The 19,531-nt window shown below is 39.8% G+C and overlaps 1 protein-coding gene and 1 long non-coding RNA gene across 4 annotated transcripts in view; one reads left to right on the top strand and one right to left on the bottom strand.

The window, feature by feature from the left end:
* Nucleotides 1–68: 68 nt before the first annotated feature.
* Nucleotides 69–8,768, bottom strand: LOC116150533 (uncharacterized). The gene is made up of 4 exons (XR_010378224.1): nucleotides 8,566–8,768; nucleotides 7,266–7,351; nucleotides 7,020–7,112; nucleotides 69–4,653 (listed from the first exon to the last, which is right to left on the bottom strand). It is a non-coding gene; the product is annotated as an uncharacterized LOC116150533 (long non-coding RNA).
* Nucleotides 8,769–8,824: 56 nt separating this feature from the next.
* Nucleotides 8,825–19,531, top strand: part of PAIP1 (poly(A) binding protein interacting protein 1) — a 29,119-nt gene continuing 18,412 nt past the window's right edge. The window contains exons 1-3 of one of the 3 annotated variants that reach the window (XM_031444712.2): nucleotides 8,825–8,861; nucleotides 10,213–10,379; nucleotides 17,543–17,728. In XM_031444712.2, coding sequence (XP_031300572.1) covers nucleotides 10,284–10,379; nucleotides 17,543–17,728 — 282 coding nt within the window. In that variant the 5' untranslated portion in view covers nucleotides 8,825–8,861; nucleotides 10,213–10,283. Of the gene's footprint in view, nucleotides 8,862–9,110; nucleotides 9,623–10,212; nucleotides 10,380–17,542; nucleotides 17,729–19,531 lie in introns of those variants that run through there. The other 2 variants (XM_031444704.2, XM_031444709.2) reach the window with 2 other exon arrangements.

Genomic DNA, 19,531 nt, shown 5'->3' with positions numbered 1-19,531 from the left:
TGTTTTAAAATATATGACTATATATTACATAGTTAGCATAATCAAACTATTTGATCATAAAACTCCATAATAGTTAACATGTTTATATTTAACTTTTTAAAATATTGCATCTAATGAAAACTCTAATTCTAATACTTTTTAAGCAGTTTTGTGAACATCATCCCTTTGTAGATCTTTTTTTATGCAGATATTACCCATAACAGAAAAGCAAAAACTAGATTCTGGTTTTCGTTGGTTTTCATCATATCACTTTCCTACCTGCTCCTGCTTCTTTAACCATTCTTAGTTCTTTCACCACTTAAATGGGCAAATGTTTCAAATATTCTCTTGGCCCTTCCTTTTAACTTTGATATTGTCTTCCTACAGGTTCGATGTCAGCTGTGCCGTCACAACTCCCAAAGCTTAATGTCCAGCCTGAATGTCTCTCCTAACCTCCAGACATGCCTGCCAGTCATTTCCACTGACATCTCCACAGATATTTTAAACTCAACATGAGAGGATTTCCCTCCTGCTCTACAAAGGACTTGTATCTAGAATATAAAAAGAACACTCAAACTCAACAGTTAAAAAAAAATCCAGATAGAAAATGAGCAAAAGGCATAAAGAGCCATTTTACCGAAGAAGGATATAAGCACATGAAAAAGATGTTCAACATCATTAGCCATTAAGGAAATGAAAAAAAAAAAAAAACCACATTGAGACATCACTACACATCTATAAGAATGTCTAAAATTAAAAAAAAAAATAGTGGCCAATATCAAATGCTGGTGATGATGGGGAGATGCTGGATCACTCACACAATGGTAGTATAAAATGGTACTAGTCACTGGAAAATAGTTTGGTGGTTTCTTGAAAAACTAAACATGCAACTACCATATGACCCAGCAGTTATACTCCTGGGTATTTATCCCAGAGAAATGAAAATTTAGGTTTGCCCAAAACCCATACACCAATATTGATAGTAGCTTTATTCATAATAGCCAAAAACTGGAAACAGCCCAGGTGTCCTTCAACAGATGAATGGTTGAATACATCCTTACAATGGAATGCTCCTCAGCAATAAAAAGGAAGCACTGATACACACAACTGATACAGCTTGAATGAATCTCCAGAGAATTATGCTGAGAGAAAGAAGTCAATCTCAAAAGGTAACATAATGTATGATGCCATTTATAAAACATTCTTGAAATAACAAAATTATGGAACTAGAGAACGGAGTAGTAGTTTCTAGGGTTTAATGAGGAGGTGAGGGTGGACGTGACTATAAAAGGGCAACAGGAGGGATCGCTGTGATAATGAAAATGTTCTATATCTTGACGGTATCAATGTCAATATTCTGGTTGTGACATCGTACTATAGTTTTGCAAGATGTCACCCTCGGAGGAGACTAGGTAAGGAGTACAAATGTTCTCTCTGCATTATTTTTTACAACTGCATATGAATCAACAATTATCTCAAAATAAAATATTTAATAAAAAATAAGCCTGGTGGGTGTAGTAAAGTATTAAGGTAGAATCTAGGTGGTGAGTATATAAAATTCTTTCAAATTAGCTGTATGTATTTTTGAAATTTTTCTTAGTAAAATCAGAAAAAAATTTAATCTTAACTATTGTGATTATACTGAGACAAAGTCTACCCAATTCTCCCAATCTAAAGTATAAAAGTAACATAGATTCAACTCATTAGAAGTATTCCTAAGTGCTTTCCCTGTGGCATAAGTTTGTCAAATGAGTTTGCCCACCAGACAAGAAACTAATTCCGTGAAATGGTTTTTCATTAGCAGGGCTCTTCTGAAATACTATGAAGCAAATGTTGATGGTTCAAGAGGCCATCCTAATTTGGGGGGTAAAGATGTTTTTCGTCATCCCTCTACCCCACCTCACCTTTTTTTTTCAGCCTGCTAATTGTTATATTCCCCTCTCTACTGGTCTTTTTATCCACAGAATGGCCCAGGTACTCTAAGGATTGATTGCATTGCTCACTCTACTGCTAGGTGATACTTTAGCTGCCATATCTTTCCTGCGGTGGCTTTTGAGTAGAGGACCAATTACAATAATTTATAGCATTAACTCAAACATTTTAAGTACCTTCAAGAACAATTCATTTCAGAGCTTAAACTTGGCAGACCTGAGAACTACCTACAAATCCGGAGTAACTATTAAGGAGTCTTTGTTTCTTAATCCCCATAATAGGCTCAAGAGTACGAAGGCATATGGCGTTCCACCTTCTGATGCTAAGAACAGTTAAAACCTGCGTAGTGTTTAACAGTTTCCATAGCACTTTCACCTGTGTTATGTCATTTGCTCATTTTGATAACTCGGAAGTAGGTATCTTTATGCCTGTCCTAAGATGAAAAAATGGCCTTGAGGTTAACTGACACGTCTAAAGTCACATCAACATGAAATATTGCTGAGACTTAAATGTAGATCTTCTAGATCTTCTGGTTCAGTGATTCCTGGTAGAAGTATCCCCTAGGTAGGGGGATGCTAAGATGACTGGCCTGTGAGAATGAAGGTGCCAAGAGAAACAGAGATGCCTCTTTGAATGTGGGGTCCCTCTTATTTCGCCCTCAACATTCATTCACCTGGATTATACCTACCACTCCTTTATTCATTTGAGATGAGACCTTCTCACAGAAGCCTCCCCTGATACTCAAGGTTGAGTTAGGTGCCCTTCCATTCAGACCTAAGTCCTAACATAATTATCGTGTTTATCATTCTGTGTTATTACTGTCTGTTGATTGCTGCATTTAAGCCCCTTGAGGATAGATATTTCATCTTGTTCACTGGTATGTTATCAACACATAACAGACTGTCTGGCTTTATTAGGCAGTCAACAAATATTTGTCAAAAGAAAGAAAAACACTGTTAATGCCCTACAGGAACTGAAACAGAAAGAAGATACCGGCTTTTGACCTCATGCCAAGAGAAAGGGCAGTGAATACACTGCGTCAGAGATAGAGAATCAGAAAATGCCTCTTACTTGACATTTATACATTAAGCATTGATGATCCTAATTGTCTTTTGAATGCCAAATTTCGGCTCTGAAAATAGCATTTCTGACTATCACATTACCTTACTGATGGCCAGCAAGCACTTCAGTTCAGTTAGTTGAATCATGCAAATTAGTAGAATATTGTACATTGTAATTATTCACCAGAACTTCCTCCAGAATTTTAAACTCATATCTCAAACTCAGACCACGACTTTTCTTCTTTCCAACTCTCTTATTTCTGTCTTTTGGTCCTCTTTTTTCCTTCCAATCTATCACCTGTCTTTCATCTTCAACCCTTTCTCTAGCTAACTAAAACCACAAACAGCCTCTCAGCCCCTTTTGTCTTTACCCTTCTGCCTTAACTGCATCATGAAATTACACTCCCACTAACAGGCTTCTCAGTTCCCAGATCAAGTTGTCAAGAGTAGCTAGAGAAAAATCACAAAATTGTTCAGTGTTGCCCCAACAAATCCCTGGTCTCCAACCTCAGCCGGACTTTCTATACAGCCCAGCAGGCCTCCTATGAGCACGCCCTCTTCCTCATCAGCTGCCTCTCCCAGAGCTTCTGCAACAGTTGCCCTTCTCCTCAAGCCCCTTCTTTTTATGTCTCCCATCCTCACAGTAGAGACACTTTCTCCTTTTTTTTCCCACTGAGAACATGGAGATCATCTTAAATTCCCATCACCCTCCTTCTCCTGCAATTTATCTGCCTCTGCTTCCATTTCTTAGTCACATAGCTTTTCTCCCATCCCAAGTTATTCCTGCTGCCTGTACTTAGAGTTTGTGAACTGCCACTTCCTCTGGTCCTTTATGCTCTCTATTTTCCCCCTTTTCCCTGATGTGTTCCTTTGCTTCATTGTCTTCAGCTAACAAACTAATCTTTCTTCTATCTAAATAAATAAATAAACCTATAATAGCAACAAAACGTCTTTAATATACTTGCCTTGCAAATTTCCTTTATCTGCCCATTTATTTCATAGTCAAGCTTAGAGGCATCTATGTTTCCTAATACTACTGCTTGCACCCAAATCACTCACAAATCTATATTATTCCAATTGCTAATACTACTGGAATGCCTATTTATTAATTTACAGTGAGAAATATAACACAAACAGAATAGAATGTTTGCAGCAGTGTCATCCACTTACTATGGAGATAAAATGTAGCGTATGGTTTCAGTTTGTGGATTCTGGATTTAATAGAATTTAGCTGCTCATTAACTGTGATCTAAAGCAAGTTAATGAATGTCTCTGAATCTCAGTGTTTTAATCTATAAAATGGGATTAGTAATAGTACCTCACACCTACCTCATAGAGTTTGTTTTGGAGATTAAATGAGATAATCTATGTAAAGTGTTTACTTGGAACAGAGTAGGTGCTAACTGTTATTCTGATTGTTATTGTTCCTCTGAAAATGCAAATTTAGCCAGGTAGTCAAATTATAATGGAAGATTGCCTGATGAGGCGGGCATGGTTCCCAGAGGCAGCTGTTCCTTCCGTTGTGTAATGACCTCAGGCAGCACAAAGTGCTCAAGCTCAGGGAACTGTGCGCTTTCATAGATTCTCTAGAATCCTTGTATGTGACATCTCAGCAACGTTTGACACTCGGGCTCTCCCTCTTTGATGTTCAGGTCCCCTCTGGCTCCTCTCCGGATTATTCCTATATAAACAGAGTAAAAAGATTCCTCTTCTTCAATCTAGCCATGCAACTTGGTGCTTCTCTTTCCTCTTCTGCCTCTATATGCTTTTCCTAAGGAACCTCATTTCTTCCTGTGCCTTCACCTATCACATCTCTAACTGTAGGTAACATTCCTCTGAACTCCAAGTCCATAAGTTAACTGTTGATAGAACAATTCCACTTAGCTGCTCCAGGTGCCAAATGAAATGTCCAAAGTGGAATTAGTGAGTCTCCTGTTCTGTGGATGAGAGTCTCTGCTTCCCTCTGGTATTCTCACTGTTAGGGACTGAGGCACCAAAAGCAGAATCCTGGGAGTGATCCATATCCCTGGCTTCTCATTAATGCCTTGCACACATCTGTCAGCTTCTTCCTAACAACCCTTGTATTTGGCCCTTCTCTCCAACCCCACAACCACTACCTTAATAGCTAGCCATTACCATTTCTCACTGGAATTTCCGCTATAGCCACCAAACAAGTCCTTCTGCTTCTAGCCGCATACACTTCACATCTACTAATCTCACACTCCTGTGTATCCTCAGCACCAAGAACAGTGTCTGGCCCATAGCAGACATGCAATAAATATTTACTGAATGAATGAACAAATAAATGAATTCCTATCCTCATAGAGTTTATAGTCCAGCCAAGAGATTGACATCAAATAAGTGAGCCCACTAGATGCTGGGGAGATTCCCATGCAGCATTCTTGGCTCTTGAAGATGGATTGGAACCCTGATTGGTCAAGTGCTGACTGGCTTTGGTTACATTTCATAGAAGGCCCAAGAGACCAGGGGAGGAAGATAATTTACACAAATGAGACCCAAGAGAACAAACACATCAGCTAATCCTTCTTCTCTCTGTTAATGACCCATTAATTTACAATGATATATAAGCTACCATCATGATTTGGGCAAAGAAGAGTGAACCAAGTTAGCTAGGAAAGAGTTGGGAGTAACAGAATAAAATGGAACAAGGCTTATTCATATGTGTTAGTTTTTCTAAACTTCTTACAGATAATTGTGAGTTTAAATGCAGTTGTAAGAAATAATACAGAGAGATTTCCCCCTAATGGTAACATCTTGCATAACTATGCACAATTATAATACAATATCACATCCAGGAAATTGACAATATACAATCCATCTACCTTAGTTTTTTTTTTTTTTTTTGCACTCATTTTTGTGTGCATGTGCATACCTGTATTTAGTTCTATGCAATTTAATGTCACCTCTTTTTTTTTTTTTTTGGTGGGGGGAGGTAATTAGGTTTACTTATTTATTCTTAGAGGAAGTACTGGAGATTGAACCCAGGACCTCATGCATGCTAAGTCTATCATTTGAGCTATACCCTCCCCCCTAGTTGTATGCAATTTAATATCACTTGTGTAGATTCATGTGACCACCTTCACAGTCAAGAACGAAACAGTTCTATCACAAGGATTCCTCATAGTACCTACCCTTTTAATAGCCACACCTACTTCTCTCAAAACCCCACACTCTCCTTAATCCCTGGCAACCACTAAACTGATCTCCATCTTTGTAATTTTGTCATTTCAAGGTTGTATAAATGGTATCATACAATAACTTTTTGAGATTACTTTCTTTTCATGCAGCATAATTCCCTTGAGATCCATTGAAGCTGTATTTATCAGCGGTCGTTCCTTTTTTTTGAGTAGTATTTTACAGTATGAATACCGCAGTTTAACCATTCGTTCATTAAAGAATCTATGTTTTTTCCAGTTTGGAGTTATTATGAATGAAGCTGTTATAAAAAATTTGGTACTGGTTTTTGTGTGAACATAAATCTTCATTTTTCCAGAATAAATGTTTAATTTGGGCTGCTTTAACAAAATACAATACACTAGGTGGAAGCACATCACTTAACTGGTTTCACTGGTTCACAGCTGGAGAGGATCTTTGCTATTTTATAATAAGGTTTGACTTATATCCATTGACCAATAATATCTTCATTTCCATCTGAGACCTCATTAGAATCATCTTTCGTGTCCAGAGTTCTACCAACATTCTCTACATGATTATTTGTATTCTCTAAGAAGATGGAAACTTTCCCTACAGCTCTCCTCATTCCTTCCTGAGCCCTCACCAGAATTACTTTTAACAGTTCCTTCAAGGAAATGTTGACTTTTTCTAGCAAGCATCAAAAACCACTACCAGCCTCTACCCATTAACCAGCTTAAAAGCCACTTCCACATTTTTTAGGTATTTGTTACAGCTGCATCCCACTTCCCAGTATAAATTCTTAGGGTTTTTCCAGAGAAATAGAACTAATAGGAGATAGATAAGGAGATATACAAATAGACAGGTAGAATTTATCATGAGGAATTGGCTTACATGATTATGGAGGCTGAGAAGGTCCATGATTTACTGTCTACATGCTGGAAACCCAGGAAAGCTGTAGTGTAGTTCCATTCCAGGTCTGAAGGCCTGAGAATCAGTGTAAAAAATCTGTTCATGTTCTCTCCAAGTTCATTTTTCATATATCATAATAGGACTACATTTACTTAAAAGTAAATAGGGAGAAGGCAAAGGACAGCATCTGTTATCTAACTTATCTAACAAAAGGGGCTGTAAAGATACCTTGATGTCACCATGGATGCAGAATAGCTTTATCCTCAGGTAAGAAAGTCTCAGGTGTAGAAAAAGAGCAGTCCACCATAAAAGTTCTAAGGGGGAAAAAAGGGTGATGAATGCAAACCAAAGCTCAGGACAGGACTGGAGCATCTACATCAATGGAACATACAGGATATCTCTCTGTTGTTGAGCATACATTTTGTGGGGCTTTCTTACATAAAAGTTCAGGCAAGAAGTGACTGACAACAACATAAAAGAATCGATTTTTATGTTATGGGCATTACCTCATTTAATTTTTAAACTGTAATCTTGTCTTGTCTTTACATGCTCAGTGCTACAACATACTTCTTATTTTATAGGCGAGGAAAGTGAGACTTAGAGAAAATAAATCCCTTACCCAAGATCACACAGATATTAAGGGTCAAGGCCAGGATCCAAACCAAATCTCTGGCCTACTCTGAATCCTACATTCTTTCTCAACACCAGGGAACCACACTTTTTGCTGGCTTTCTTCCCTGACTTCATTATTTTTGCCAACACTCAACAGAATGAATCACATATTCATGATTGCCCTCATTAAAGCTATTTTCTCTTTCATCTGGCTGAAGATCTTAACATTTTCTTCATTAGCAAGAAAAGAAAATGGTTAATGAGAGTTTTTCTTAACTGAAATGATTCTCAAGATCGAAAAGCGTTAAGCCTTGCTCAAAATACAGGGCTACAATCAGAATCTGTGAAGATGGTTCTATCTAACCGTAAAGAGATCATTTTTTTCTCCTTTTCATTACTGCTATTCATCCTTCATTTGGCTTTAGTACCATCAGGTAAGTCTGATTTTTTTAATTACATATTAAACAATGTCTAGAACTTTGCTGGGCAATGCAGTAGCCACTAGCCACGGGTGGCTGTTGAGCACTTGAAATGTGCCTAATCCTAAATGAGATATGCCAAAAGCGTAAAATACACATTGGATTTTGATTAGTATGAAAAAAGAGAAAATATCTCATTAATATCTTTATATTAATAACATGTTGGAATGATACCATTTGGATGTGTGGCCTAAGTAAAATATATTATTAAAATTAACTTCACCTGTTTTTTACTCGTGTAACGTGCCTTCTAGAAAATTTATAATTACATAAGTGGCTTGTGTCTCGCACTATATTTGATTGGGGACAGCACTGGTAGAAGATGGAAAAGAGGGGAGTTTCATTGAAAGGTACTTTCTTAAAATTTCGGATGGAAAGAGAAAAGGGAAGAGAGTACAGCTTGGTCAGGGTGTGACCTACTGTGATTAAAAACCTACTGTGAATTGAGACGGGCGGGGGGCGGGCGGCGTATTTTGATTCTGTTCCCATTCCCCTCTCCTTCGGCTAACGTAGCAGGTGGTAGAGCGTCTTCCAGAGCCCCCTTCCAGACCAGAGCCCTGGTCTCGGCTGGCGCGGGGTCATTGAACACACCTGCGCGCCCACGGAGGTGCGCGTCCGCGAGCCCTGGCGCCAGCTCCACGCCCCCTCCCCCCGTATTTTTATTTTCCTGGCATCAACCGTCAGTCTCGCACTTCTCTCTTGAGAACCATCGCGTAGGCCGCGCCCGCCGGCGGTAAGCGCCCCTCTCTCCCCTCAGCCCGGCCGGGGAGTCGAGGTGGCCCAGCCAGGCCTCCGCGGCGGGCAGGGCTGTCCAGCGGCCTAGGCTCCGCTCGCCGGGTGGCCTGCTGGGCCGCGGCTGTCCGCCCGCCGCGAACGGGAGGAGCTGCAGCGGGCGCGCCCGGGGCCTCCGGGCCGCGGGGGGCCGCTGTGACCCGCCTTCGCCCCCGCCGCGCCGAAGGCGGGGGAGCCGAGTTTTGAGGGGAGAGTCGGAAAGCGGAGGGTAGCTGTGGGGGACGGGCGGTCCGGAGTGGCGGGTTCGGCGGGTGCTCCAGCTGCCGTCCGCTCCGCCCGAATCGCGGAGGAGCCGAGCAGGGGCTCGCCGCCCTCCTCCTCCATGAGGCCCGAGTGAGCGCGGCGGCGAGAGCCGGCCCGCGGCGCCTCCCCCCGCGTCCTCTCCTGAGCGCAGCGACAGCGGCCCCCGGAGGAGGAGGAGGAGGAGGAGGAGCATGTCGGACGGTTTCGATCGCGCCCCAGGTGCTGGTCGGGGCCGGAGCCGGGGCCTGGGCCGCGGAGGGGGCGGGCCTGAGGGCGGCGGTTTCCCGAACGGAGCGGGGCCTGCTGAGCGGCCGCGGCACCAGCCGCCGCCGCAGCCCAAAGCCCCGGGCTTCCTGCAGCCGCCGCCGCTGCGCCAGCCCAGGACGGCCCCGCCGCCAGGGGCCCAGTGCGAGGTCCCCGCCGGCCCCCAGCGGCCTCCCCGGCCCGGGGCGCTCCCAGGTACGGAGCCGCTCTAGGGGACCCCGTCCTCCTGGGCCAACGCTTCCCCACGGCCCGCCGCGCGCGCCCGAGGTCGGCGCGCTGTCTCCTCTTTCCCTCCCCGGTTCCCCGAAAGCATTCCCCGAGGGACCCGGTTGTGACGGGGTGGGGACGGGCCCGGAACGGGGTTTGGAAGGTGGCCGCCGAAATCCTTTGTGCTTCCCGGCTGGGGGAGGGGCGTGGTGCGCGGCCTCCGAGTTCTGCAGTCCCTGGAGGAAGTAATAATCGCCTCCCCCGCCCCAGCCCTCGAAAGGGAGGCCTTAGGCGGGCAACCACCTCTTTCTAACCGACTCCTTAAAAAAGAAAGAAAAAAGGGAAAATAAAGCCCTCAAGCATTCATTTAGGAGGCAAATATGTTCATAAAGGGGCTAAAGCAAGTCTATTGTTTCTTTCTGCAGGCTCTCTGTTCATATCCTGGCGATAACCTTAAATTTCCTGATGGTTCTTGTTTAACTTAAAAGCCAGCCCTGCTCAGATGGCTTTTCAGTACATAGTAAGTTGTTATACAAAGGAATGAACGCATGTAACACGGCTTTTCCCCCCTTTCTCAGAACAAACGCGGCCCCTGAGAGCTCCACCTAGTTCACAGGATAACATCCCACGGCAGAACTCGGAGTCAGCAATGGCTAAACCCCAGGTGGTTGTAGCTCCTGTATTAATGTCTAAGCTATCTGTGAACGCCCCTGAATTTTACCCATCAAGTTATTCTAATTATACAGTAAGTACACCCTTTTAGTACAACTCTGGGTTAATATTACTGGAATAATGTGGTTACTGTGTCATTTATCAGTATGCTGATGCTTTCTGTACTACACATAAAAACATTTTATGAATTTATTGAAATGAAACAAAGTTGACTCGAATATATTTTGTAGTTTTTATATTCAAGGTATCAGAATATAAGCTTGAGAGTAGGCAGTCTTGTTTGTTCCCTGCTGTATTTCCAGCGTCTGTAGACTGTGTCTAGACTAATAAACCTAATGTAAGTCAAGGACACCTTTAATCTATAAAACTGAATCTGTGTCCAGACTTCATGAACAACCTACACAATAGCGGCCTGGCAACGTTAATTTTTAATATGATTTTAGCACGACAGCCGAATATTCGTTGGTAGCTTTAGGGTAAATCTGACTGGTTTTGCTGTAGACTAATTGAGGTAGGCTTTTGAATGTTGAGAAGTACACATCTGGGCACACACAATAGAAGTGTTTCTGGTTCTAATTAACTATTACGTAGAAATGTAGGGAGTTTTGATGAAGTGTTTACACAGATATAAAGAACTTTTAAACTGTCAGATTTATCTTTGTCAATAGCTAAAATTTTAGAAATTGATCACACTTTTCTTAAACAGCAGGAGAAAACGCCAAGCACAATTGGGATATCTAGGAAGAAATTGTGATAGGTAAATGCATAGCAGTTAATTGTAGCTAAAAGTGGGCAGGGACCATTCCGGATTTAAGAAATGGTAATACTTTAGCTTAAGTCCTGTCTTTTCTGTCGTCTTAGTTTTTTTAACATATAAAATAGTGTACACAGAGTTTGAATAATGTACACAAAGTTTAAGTCAAAGTTTTATAAAGTGAATACTCAGTCAAGCAGCATCCAAATTAAGAAAAAGGATGTTATCAACATCCCAAAAGCCTGCTCTGTCCCCTTCTAATCATTACTGCTCTCCAAGGATAACCACTATTTTGATTTAACATTAGTTATGCCTCTGTTCAATGTTTATATTAATAGAGTCACATAGAATATATTATTTTCCTCACTTTAATTCAACATTGAAATTAATACATACTGTAGCATGTAACTGGAAGTGACTTATTCTCAGAGCATTCCACTGTATTAACATTTGTCTCTTGATGAACATTGGGGTAGCTTCCACTTTGGGGCTGTTAGATTAGGGCTGCTACTCTGGTTTGTGTCTCAGTGGACAGACATTTGCCCTTATTTCTCTTGGTGTATACCTGGGAGTGGAGTTTCTGGGACATAGGGTAGCCAGCTTAGTAGAGATTGCTAAGTATTTTTCTGAAGAGATTGTTCCAATATATGCGTTGAGTGCTGTATGGTTTCCAGTTGCTATACTTCGACAGCACTAGGTATTTGCTGTTTAAGGTTAGCCTTTGTGGTGGGTATGTGGTATCTAAGTTGTGATTTTTAATTTGAATATACTTGATAACTAATGGTGGTACACCTTTTTTGTTATTTTGGGGTGGGGTGGGAGGACTTTACTTCCATATTTTATAGAAAGTATGGAAAAGCTTTATTCCATGTTTTAGAAACTTCATGTATCTTAGACTGCATTAGGAAAAGAGCTTTGGGGCTGGAGAGGGAAAAATGTAGGCATAGCAGGAAGAGCAGCTGATTTGGGGTAAAATGGACCATCAATTATGTAAACTAGAAATGAGAGCAGCTTGGATCCTTGCCAAAAAATTGTCTGTCTCTTTGAGAGGAAGGAACCATTGGAGAGCTGCTGGGTAGTTGAATAAACCCTTAAGGATATTTACCTTAACAGCCACAAATGGTTCCTCATTTGTTTTCTTCCTATTGATTTGGGCTATTTTATGGTAGGAGGGAGGCATTTTTTTTTTTCACAGTTATGTACCGACAAGTTTTATACATAGTTCAAGAGAGCAGCGTGTGGAGCCACTTTGTCTGAGCCACTGCCATCTTTTAGGCATTCCTTGATATCCTCTAGTAGGTCAGCTCCTGCTGTTCTCAGTTTGCCAGAACAGATTACAAACTGGAAGCCTGTGGCTCACGAGTGGACTGCAGGTGTGTCTTCTTTGACCCTGAGTGTTTTTTTTAAATGGGGCTTTATGATAAGTTACCAATACTTAAATATTGCAAATCTGAATTTTCTGATTTCTCTTAAAATTGTAAGCTCTGGTCATACTGGACTGTTATTTTGACAGAGCAAAAGTTGGCTGGAGCTGAACAGAGGCTGCCCCTTTAGATGGAGTGTGAGCTTTGATTTGCTCACTGGCTTACTTCATTACCCTCTAATCCACCTGGATTCTATAAGCATTCACGCTTGCTACCCCTGCCCCAGTATATTCACTGGCCTTACCCTTTTACTCTCTGTCAAAGCTGAGTTTTTCTCAATTGACTTAGTTACAGAAAAGCAAAATCCTTGTTTTTCCCCTGACTCTTTAGGTAAAATCTGGTTGTGAGACAAACTTTTCCTTATTAACCATAACCCAAAGTTGTTATATTCACTGTTTCATTCAACGAATAGTTGAATACTTATCACGAGTCAAGGACTAAGGATACAGCAGTAAACAAAACAGACAAAAATTACTGTCTTCACAGAGTCTCTGTTCCAGTGGTGTCCTGGCTGGGTTTCTAGAAATTCCTTGAGTCTGCTTTTTTTATACACATGAGAAGCTATTGCTTGGTATCCTTAAGCTGGATCTGCTCAAAGAATGGATATTTAAAAAATTTTTTATGATAGTCTTTTGCTGTGCTTTCATAACTCTTCAGAAACTCCAAGCCCTTTTATCTTCAGTCCTTCCTCAAATCCCACTGCTAGAATTTCCTGTTTTCCATGCCTTCTTACCAGTAAGTTACTGTATCCATCTGTTCCTGGCCATTGCTTCTCAGGTAAACCATTACATCTTGAATATTTAATCACAGCTCACTTACGAGAAATGAAAATACCACACAGGAGTTCATAAAGCATTTATTAAGACACAAAATTTCTCCCCACCTGTGTGCACATGCATGCACTCACACACACACACACAAACACACAATCCCAGCTTTTTTCTAAAAACATCTCCCTACAAGTTACCAGTTTTTCTTCTGCCTTTCAGTAGTGACATTCTCCAAAATATAAAATTATTCACTCTTGGTACTACTTTACTTCTCACTGACTGTTCAAACCTCTGCAGACTGATCCCCTTAATTGTACTGATACTATTTTTGTGACAGTTACTGGCATTTTTTGGGTTTTAAAATCTGTTGTCCTCTTAACTCTCATCTTAATAGGTTTTGTTGACCATACTATGAAGTGTAACGTTTAACAGGTCCCAGTGTGGGTCCTGTGTGAGGTGCTAAAAGTACCTTTTCAGTGTTTCAAAAGTTCCTCCTATTTCTGTAAGGACTGAATATTTAAGATACTGATTTTTGTTTTAATTTACTCCTAAGACAATGCAACCATCATTCACTTCAGATTTCAACCAATGAAATTATTCTGTAGCATTTGATACTATGACTACTTTTACCTTTTTCTTTGGCTTCTGTGACAGTACTACATCCTCCCAATTTGCAGATCATTCCTCCTTCCTTCAGACTGCAGTTTCTGAGGTTCTGTCTTTTTTCTGTTTTGTTACCTCCCTTGGTGATACTACCTACCCCCTAGAATCTAACCATCACCCACCTACCTCTGATAACTCTGGCATCTAATTCTTCCTCTCAGCTCCAGGCTTGTGTTTCCATTTGTTTGACCTCATCTGAGGATCTCACCTCCAAACTCAAGTATAAAAAATAATTTATCTTCTACAAACCTCTTATGTTTTTATGTTCTAACTAGCTGCTCAGTCTAAAAACTTGGTGGTGAATTGACTTGATTTTCTCTTTCACATTCTTGCCCCCTTTCAATCAAGTTAACTAGAGTAGTCTTGACTGTTTCACCACCCAAGTATCTGATAATTTCATTTTACTCCCACTGCTTTGGCTAAGGTTCTCATCTCTTGACAGTGTATTGAAAAGTGCCTACCATGAAGTGAGTTTTCCAATTGATGTCCTTCCTAATCTCTTGTCACAGAACTCTAAAAAGATAAATAATGCTCAAACATTTCTCAGCTTAGAAGCCATTTGACTTCACATTGAAGACTGAAGAAATCTGTACTTTAAAAAATCTAGTACTGGAGAACTTAACCCAGGCTTTGATTAAAACATGTTGGAATGCTTATCTGTTCAGAATACTCTATGCCTCCTTTTTCGCTTCAAGTGACAGGCTCTGAATCCCCTGTTCTGCTATATTCACAGCAGCTCTACTTCATCCTTTACTTTCACACTTCAGATTCTCTTAAAAGAATTACATTCATTTGAGGGAAAAAAAGACTGAAGTCAGTGTTTTAAAATACATTTTGCCAAAAGGAATGACATTTGATAGAAGCAAGAAATTAATACTGTCAGCTGAGACCTGTAGACTGCCTGTTTTTATCATTACCAGTAGGATACTATAAATCTTAACAGTAGGATACTATAAATCTGTAAAACTGCACTACATCAGAAACTTAAACTAGATAAAAAACTTAAACTAGCTTTAATTGTAAAACTCACACATGTACATAGTCAACATTAAGATAGTGTATGCTCTTACAAGGCTTAACTGCTTTCACAGTTTTATAAGATTCAGTATTTATAATAAGAACATTACCTCCAAAGATAACTGTTATCCCTTGGCTGTCTTTCCAGAAATTTCCACTGCCTGTAAGTCTCTTCTTAAGAAAGTCAAATTGTACTTAACATGGTTCTGATCCTCTTCTAATTCACTGTATTGAGAGAATTTCTGTATTAATACATGTAAATATATAGTTTTTCTTAAGTGGTTGTATTATATTCCATAATACGGATATAAGGTAACATATTTAACCAGTTCCGTGTTGATGAACTGTTGGTTGGGTTTTTGGCAACATGTATCCTTGTTTTATATGTCAAAGTTGGGTTTTAAGACTTTGTTGGTTGTTTGGAATATAGAGGTTAAAAGCACGGGCTTTATTCTGTGCTCAATTTTTTAAGACTAGCTATATGACCATGTGCAAATTACTTGAGTTGGTACATGGTCTTTCCTTGCTCAAACCCACCCTAGCCACCACCCCTGCTGTGGTTTTTGCACTGCCTCTTAAACCAGTCTCCTTAGTGTGGTTCCCAAAACCCCATACCATCTCCTCGTTTGTCTCATTGATCCCAGTAGCAAATGCCCCATCCTCAGTTTCTGTTCTGGCCTTTCTTAAAGGTGTCAGTCAAGTATGTATCTCCCCGGGACTTATATGCTTCTTGTGCCCACTGCATAGAATATCTTTCCTCATATTTTATGACTGATTTTTTTTTCTGCTCTTTCTCAGTTTAGATGTTAATTCAGAATCCTTCCCTGACCATTTTCATTATATCTCAATGTCTGAAGGGTGCCTTCCATCATAAAATATAAGCTCCATGAGAGGAGGACTTGTCTCCTTTATTTATGATATGACTGTACTCCCAGCACCTAGAACATTCTTTGGTATTCAGTAGGCACTCAACACTCCAGCAATTTTGAATGAGTAACAGGCTATCCATGCAGCTGGTGGCTGGTAGCTTACAATAGAGTATCATCCTAAGTGTAGTGATCCCTCTGCTTTTTGGATACGTTTTATGCTTTAGCCCCTTTAGGTATGAGAACATGACTCTTGCATTTGGAATATGTTTCAGTCTTTTCTAAAAATTTAAAAATTGTTGAACACTTAGTGCCTTACTATGTGCTACTTACCAGTCCAGGGGCATTTACTGATGTAACTCACTTAACTCATTTACTCATTTAATCCTCAATCACACAGCTGTAATGTTTATAATTCATGAATTTGTATTTCATCAATTTAATGCCTTTATCTTACAATAGAGTACTTCGGATTCAAATGTGTGATCAGACAAATATTTAAATATAAGAGTATGAACACTATATAAGCATGATATGGGCACATTAGTCTGCTCTTCCTGCAGCTGGTCTTATTTCCTGAGTGTCTTTCATAGTACATACAAGTGCCATGTTAAATATCACTTTAGTGTCTAGAGATACATAAAAATTAAGCAACATGGCCTCTAAATGGCAGTCAGCTGAAGAAATAGTTGGTCAGCATCAACAATGGAGGAATAATTAGCTATGTTAGTTTTTCTACTAAGATTTTATGTCCATCCCCAACATGGAGCTTTCCTAAGGGGAATTTTGACTAAGTGTGATGATTTTTTTTTTCTTTATGTGGTCACTAAGTTTAGAACTTAACCTCTTCATAAAATGCTTCCAAACCTCTTCATAAAATGCTTCCATACTGTAGTCATAATTCTTTCATGTGGTTTCTTATTTGACTTCTTTTGGAAAGGGGTAAGTTTCATCAAACAATATAGTTATTAGTGGATCATAATGGTTAAGTAAAATGCTTTGGGTGGTATTCCAGGCATTGTCAGTATAAACATTGATACTGTTAAACCTTTTGCAGTAGTCACCCAGCTCAGCCTCTTGCCATTAATTAAAAGGTTGGGAACCACTAAAGGTGAGAGAGACATTAGTTGAAAGCAGTGCTGTTATCAAGATTGGCTAGAAACTTGGACATAGGAGCCAGAAAGTCTCCCTCCACTGTACACTATTTTATTTTATTTTATAGTCAGTTAACTATATTTCCCTGTCCTTGGGGATTAATAGACAGGTGACAGACCTTACCTTTTTTTCAATATAGAGATTGTCACATAGCTATAAGAATACAGAGAATGGTACGATGAATCCCCATGGCCTCAGTAGTTAGCTATAGGTGGCCATTCTTATTTCTATCTCTGACTGCTCCCCCTCCCATTTTGAAACAAATCCTAGATCTTACTGTATCCATAAATCTTTCTTAATTGTGATATTGGAATTGTAGTGAAACATTGATTTTAAACTTTATTCCTCAGCCATTCAGTAAATCTGCCAGGGGTGAGAAGATAATTCCCTAGCTGGCTGGATGGAACCCTTCTGTTATGACATTTGGCCATTGGGCAAGGAAGAAGGGTAGCTCAGTGGGTTTTAGCAGGTGAAGGATTCTTCGAAATTTCATTTGAGCTAGAGACATCACAACTTAAAGTTGCCTTATGTTTATTTTAGACAGTTGCATGAATTATTATTTTTTTTTTTAACGTTTTCCTATATAGGAGTCCTATGAGGATGGTTGTGAAGATTATCCTACTCTGTCAGAATATGTTCAGGATTTTTTGAATCACCTTACAGAGCAGCCTGGCAGTTTTGAAACTGAAATTGAACAGTTTGCAGAGACCCTGAATGGCTGGGTTACAACAGATGATGCTTTGCAAGAACTTGTGGAACTCATCTATCAACAGGTAGGTTGGTTGATGGTGTAGGGTGATCGCTGGATAGATTCTGTGATGCCCAAGGATGTGGCTGCTCCCTGTGGGGAGGGAGGCTAGGTTCATGTTCACCAGCCTCCACACTCCTTGATTCTTTGTGGTTCATGGGAGCTTTTAAGTCTCCTGTATAAAATTCCTGTTGTTAGGGATCCAGGGCTAGAACCGGACTGCAAATCCTCCTGTGTAGCAAAGGCTCTATACAGGCAATTGGAAGGAGCTATGGCATTTGTGAGGAAAGCTACATGAGTATCGTATCTCTTTTCCAACATGCCCCCCCCATTTTGCAGGATCTAAATGTAACAATACATGAAAAAGACCAGTTTTCCCCTAGATGTTGAATTATATAGCATTATTATTAGAGTAAGGGAGAAAAAAATCACTGAAGAACTTTTTTGCCTCATAAATGATTCTTTAAAAAAAAAAAAAGGACCACCAAACACCCTGACTTTAGTCTTAACATTTCTCCTTGTCTTTATTTAAAAATTTCAAGGATTTACATCTTATTTGGTTAAATCTAATGTCAGTCTAGGTTGCTCACAGAAAGTTCAGTTTTAATTCTAGCATACTGGTCATTGACACATTAATGCTGTTTTAAGTGGGGGAAAATAGACAATACTGGATTTTTGAAGACAATTTTAAGGTCAGTGAGTGAGACTGGCCAAAAACAGTTGGATTAAACAGAAACATAACCTTTAGTGTTCTTTAAGTCATTGCTGAAAGAGCAGCTCAAATTTAGAATATATGAAAGGGTGATTTATGATAGCAGGTTGAATTTTTTTTATATGCTACCTAGCGTTTCATTTGGCCACTTCCTGGTTTGTTTTGGATTGTTACTGGACCTCAGTATTACCTGGCCAACTCTTAAATTTCTGAAAATGCCTGAGATTTTAGGAAGATAGAACTGCTTGTTTGTCCTGATTCCTACTTTCGGACTCTATATGGATTGAAAAGGAATATAAGTTAAGAAAATGGAAGAATTAGACTTATTTGTTACTGCTTTTCTGGTTTTGGCCTAATTTCAGCTCTTCAGTAGGCTGCCTGATTATAGTTCTTATATCAGAACTATAATATTATTTATAGTTCTTATTATACTCTTAATCAGAGTTGGTTAGAAAGGCTGTAACTGAACAAACTACAATTTCTGTGATTGTCTCAAAGCCAATGCTTCAAATATGTACTTAGTATTATTTTTAAATTTTAACATTTTGTGGTCAGTGATACAGATTTATCAATGTTTTTGAGTTGCATTAAGGGAACTCATAGCAACTAACAAAAGACCTGTTCAAAAAAAATGCAGATTAAACATATTCAACTTTGATTCTTTACCAAATACCACTGATGACAGTATCAGGATTTTAAAGAGCCAGAAGCCCATAGGACTTGTACAGGGAAAGGAGATAGACATACCCATTTTGAAGACTAGAAAGCAGGTGGGTGAGTGGTAACTGACTTGATAGATCTAAAAAGTTGAATTCTAAGCCAGTGGGGAAAGCTGAGAATTGTCCTGATTTATGATACAGAATATCCAAAAAGTCTCTAGGATAAGGATGGAGCGAGGCTAAAAAGATTGCTTGAAAATCTAAAAACACAATTAGACCATCTAGATCTTTTTGCACTGAGTAGCCAGTTTGAAGCTTTATCATAATCGTTCTTGAAGTTACTGAAGGAGGTACTCCACCAAAAAGAAGATTAAAGCCAAGGGTAAAAACGTGGGAACTAGGAAATGGGAAATTTTATAGGAGAGACTAAGTGAATCACCTAGATGATGGTAAACAG

The sequence above is a fragment of the Camelus dromedarius genome, chromosome 3, assembly GCF_036321535.1.
Source record: "Camelus dromedarius isolate mCamDro1 chromosome 3, mCamDro1.pat, whole genome shotgun sequence".
In the NCBI taxonomy this organism is placed as follows: domain Eukaryota; kingdom Metazoa; phylum Chordata; class Mammalia; order Artiodactyla; family Camelidae; genus Camelus; species Camelus dromedarius.
The sequence above is the reverse complement of the archived record's forward strand: the minus strand, read 5'-3'. Positions and strand labels throughout refer to the sequence as shown.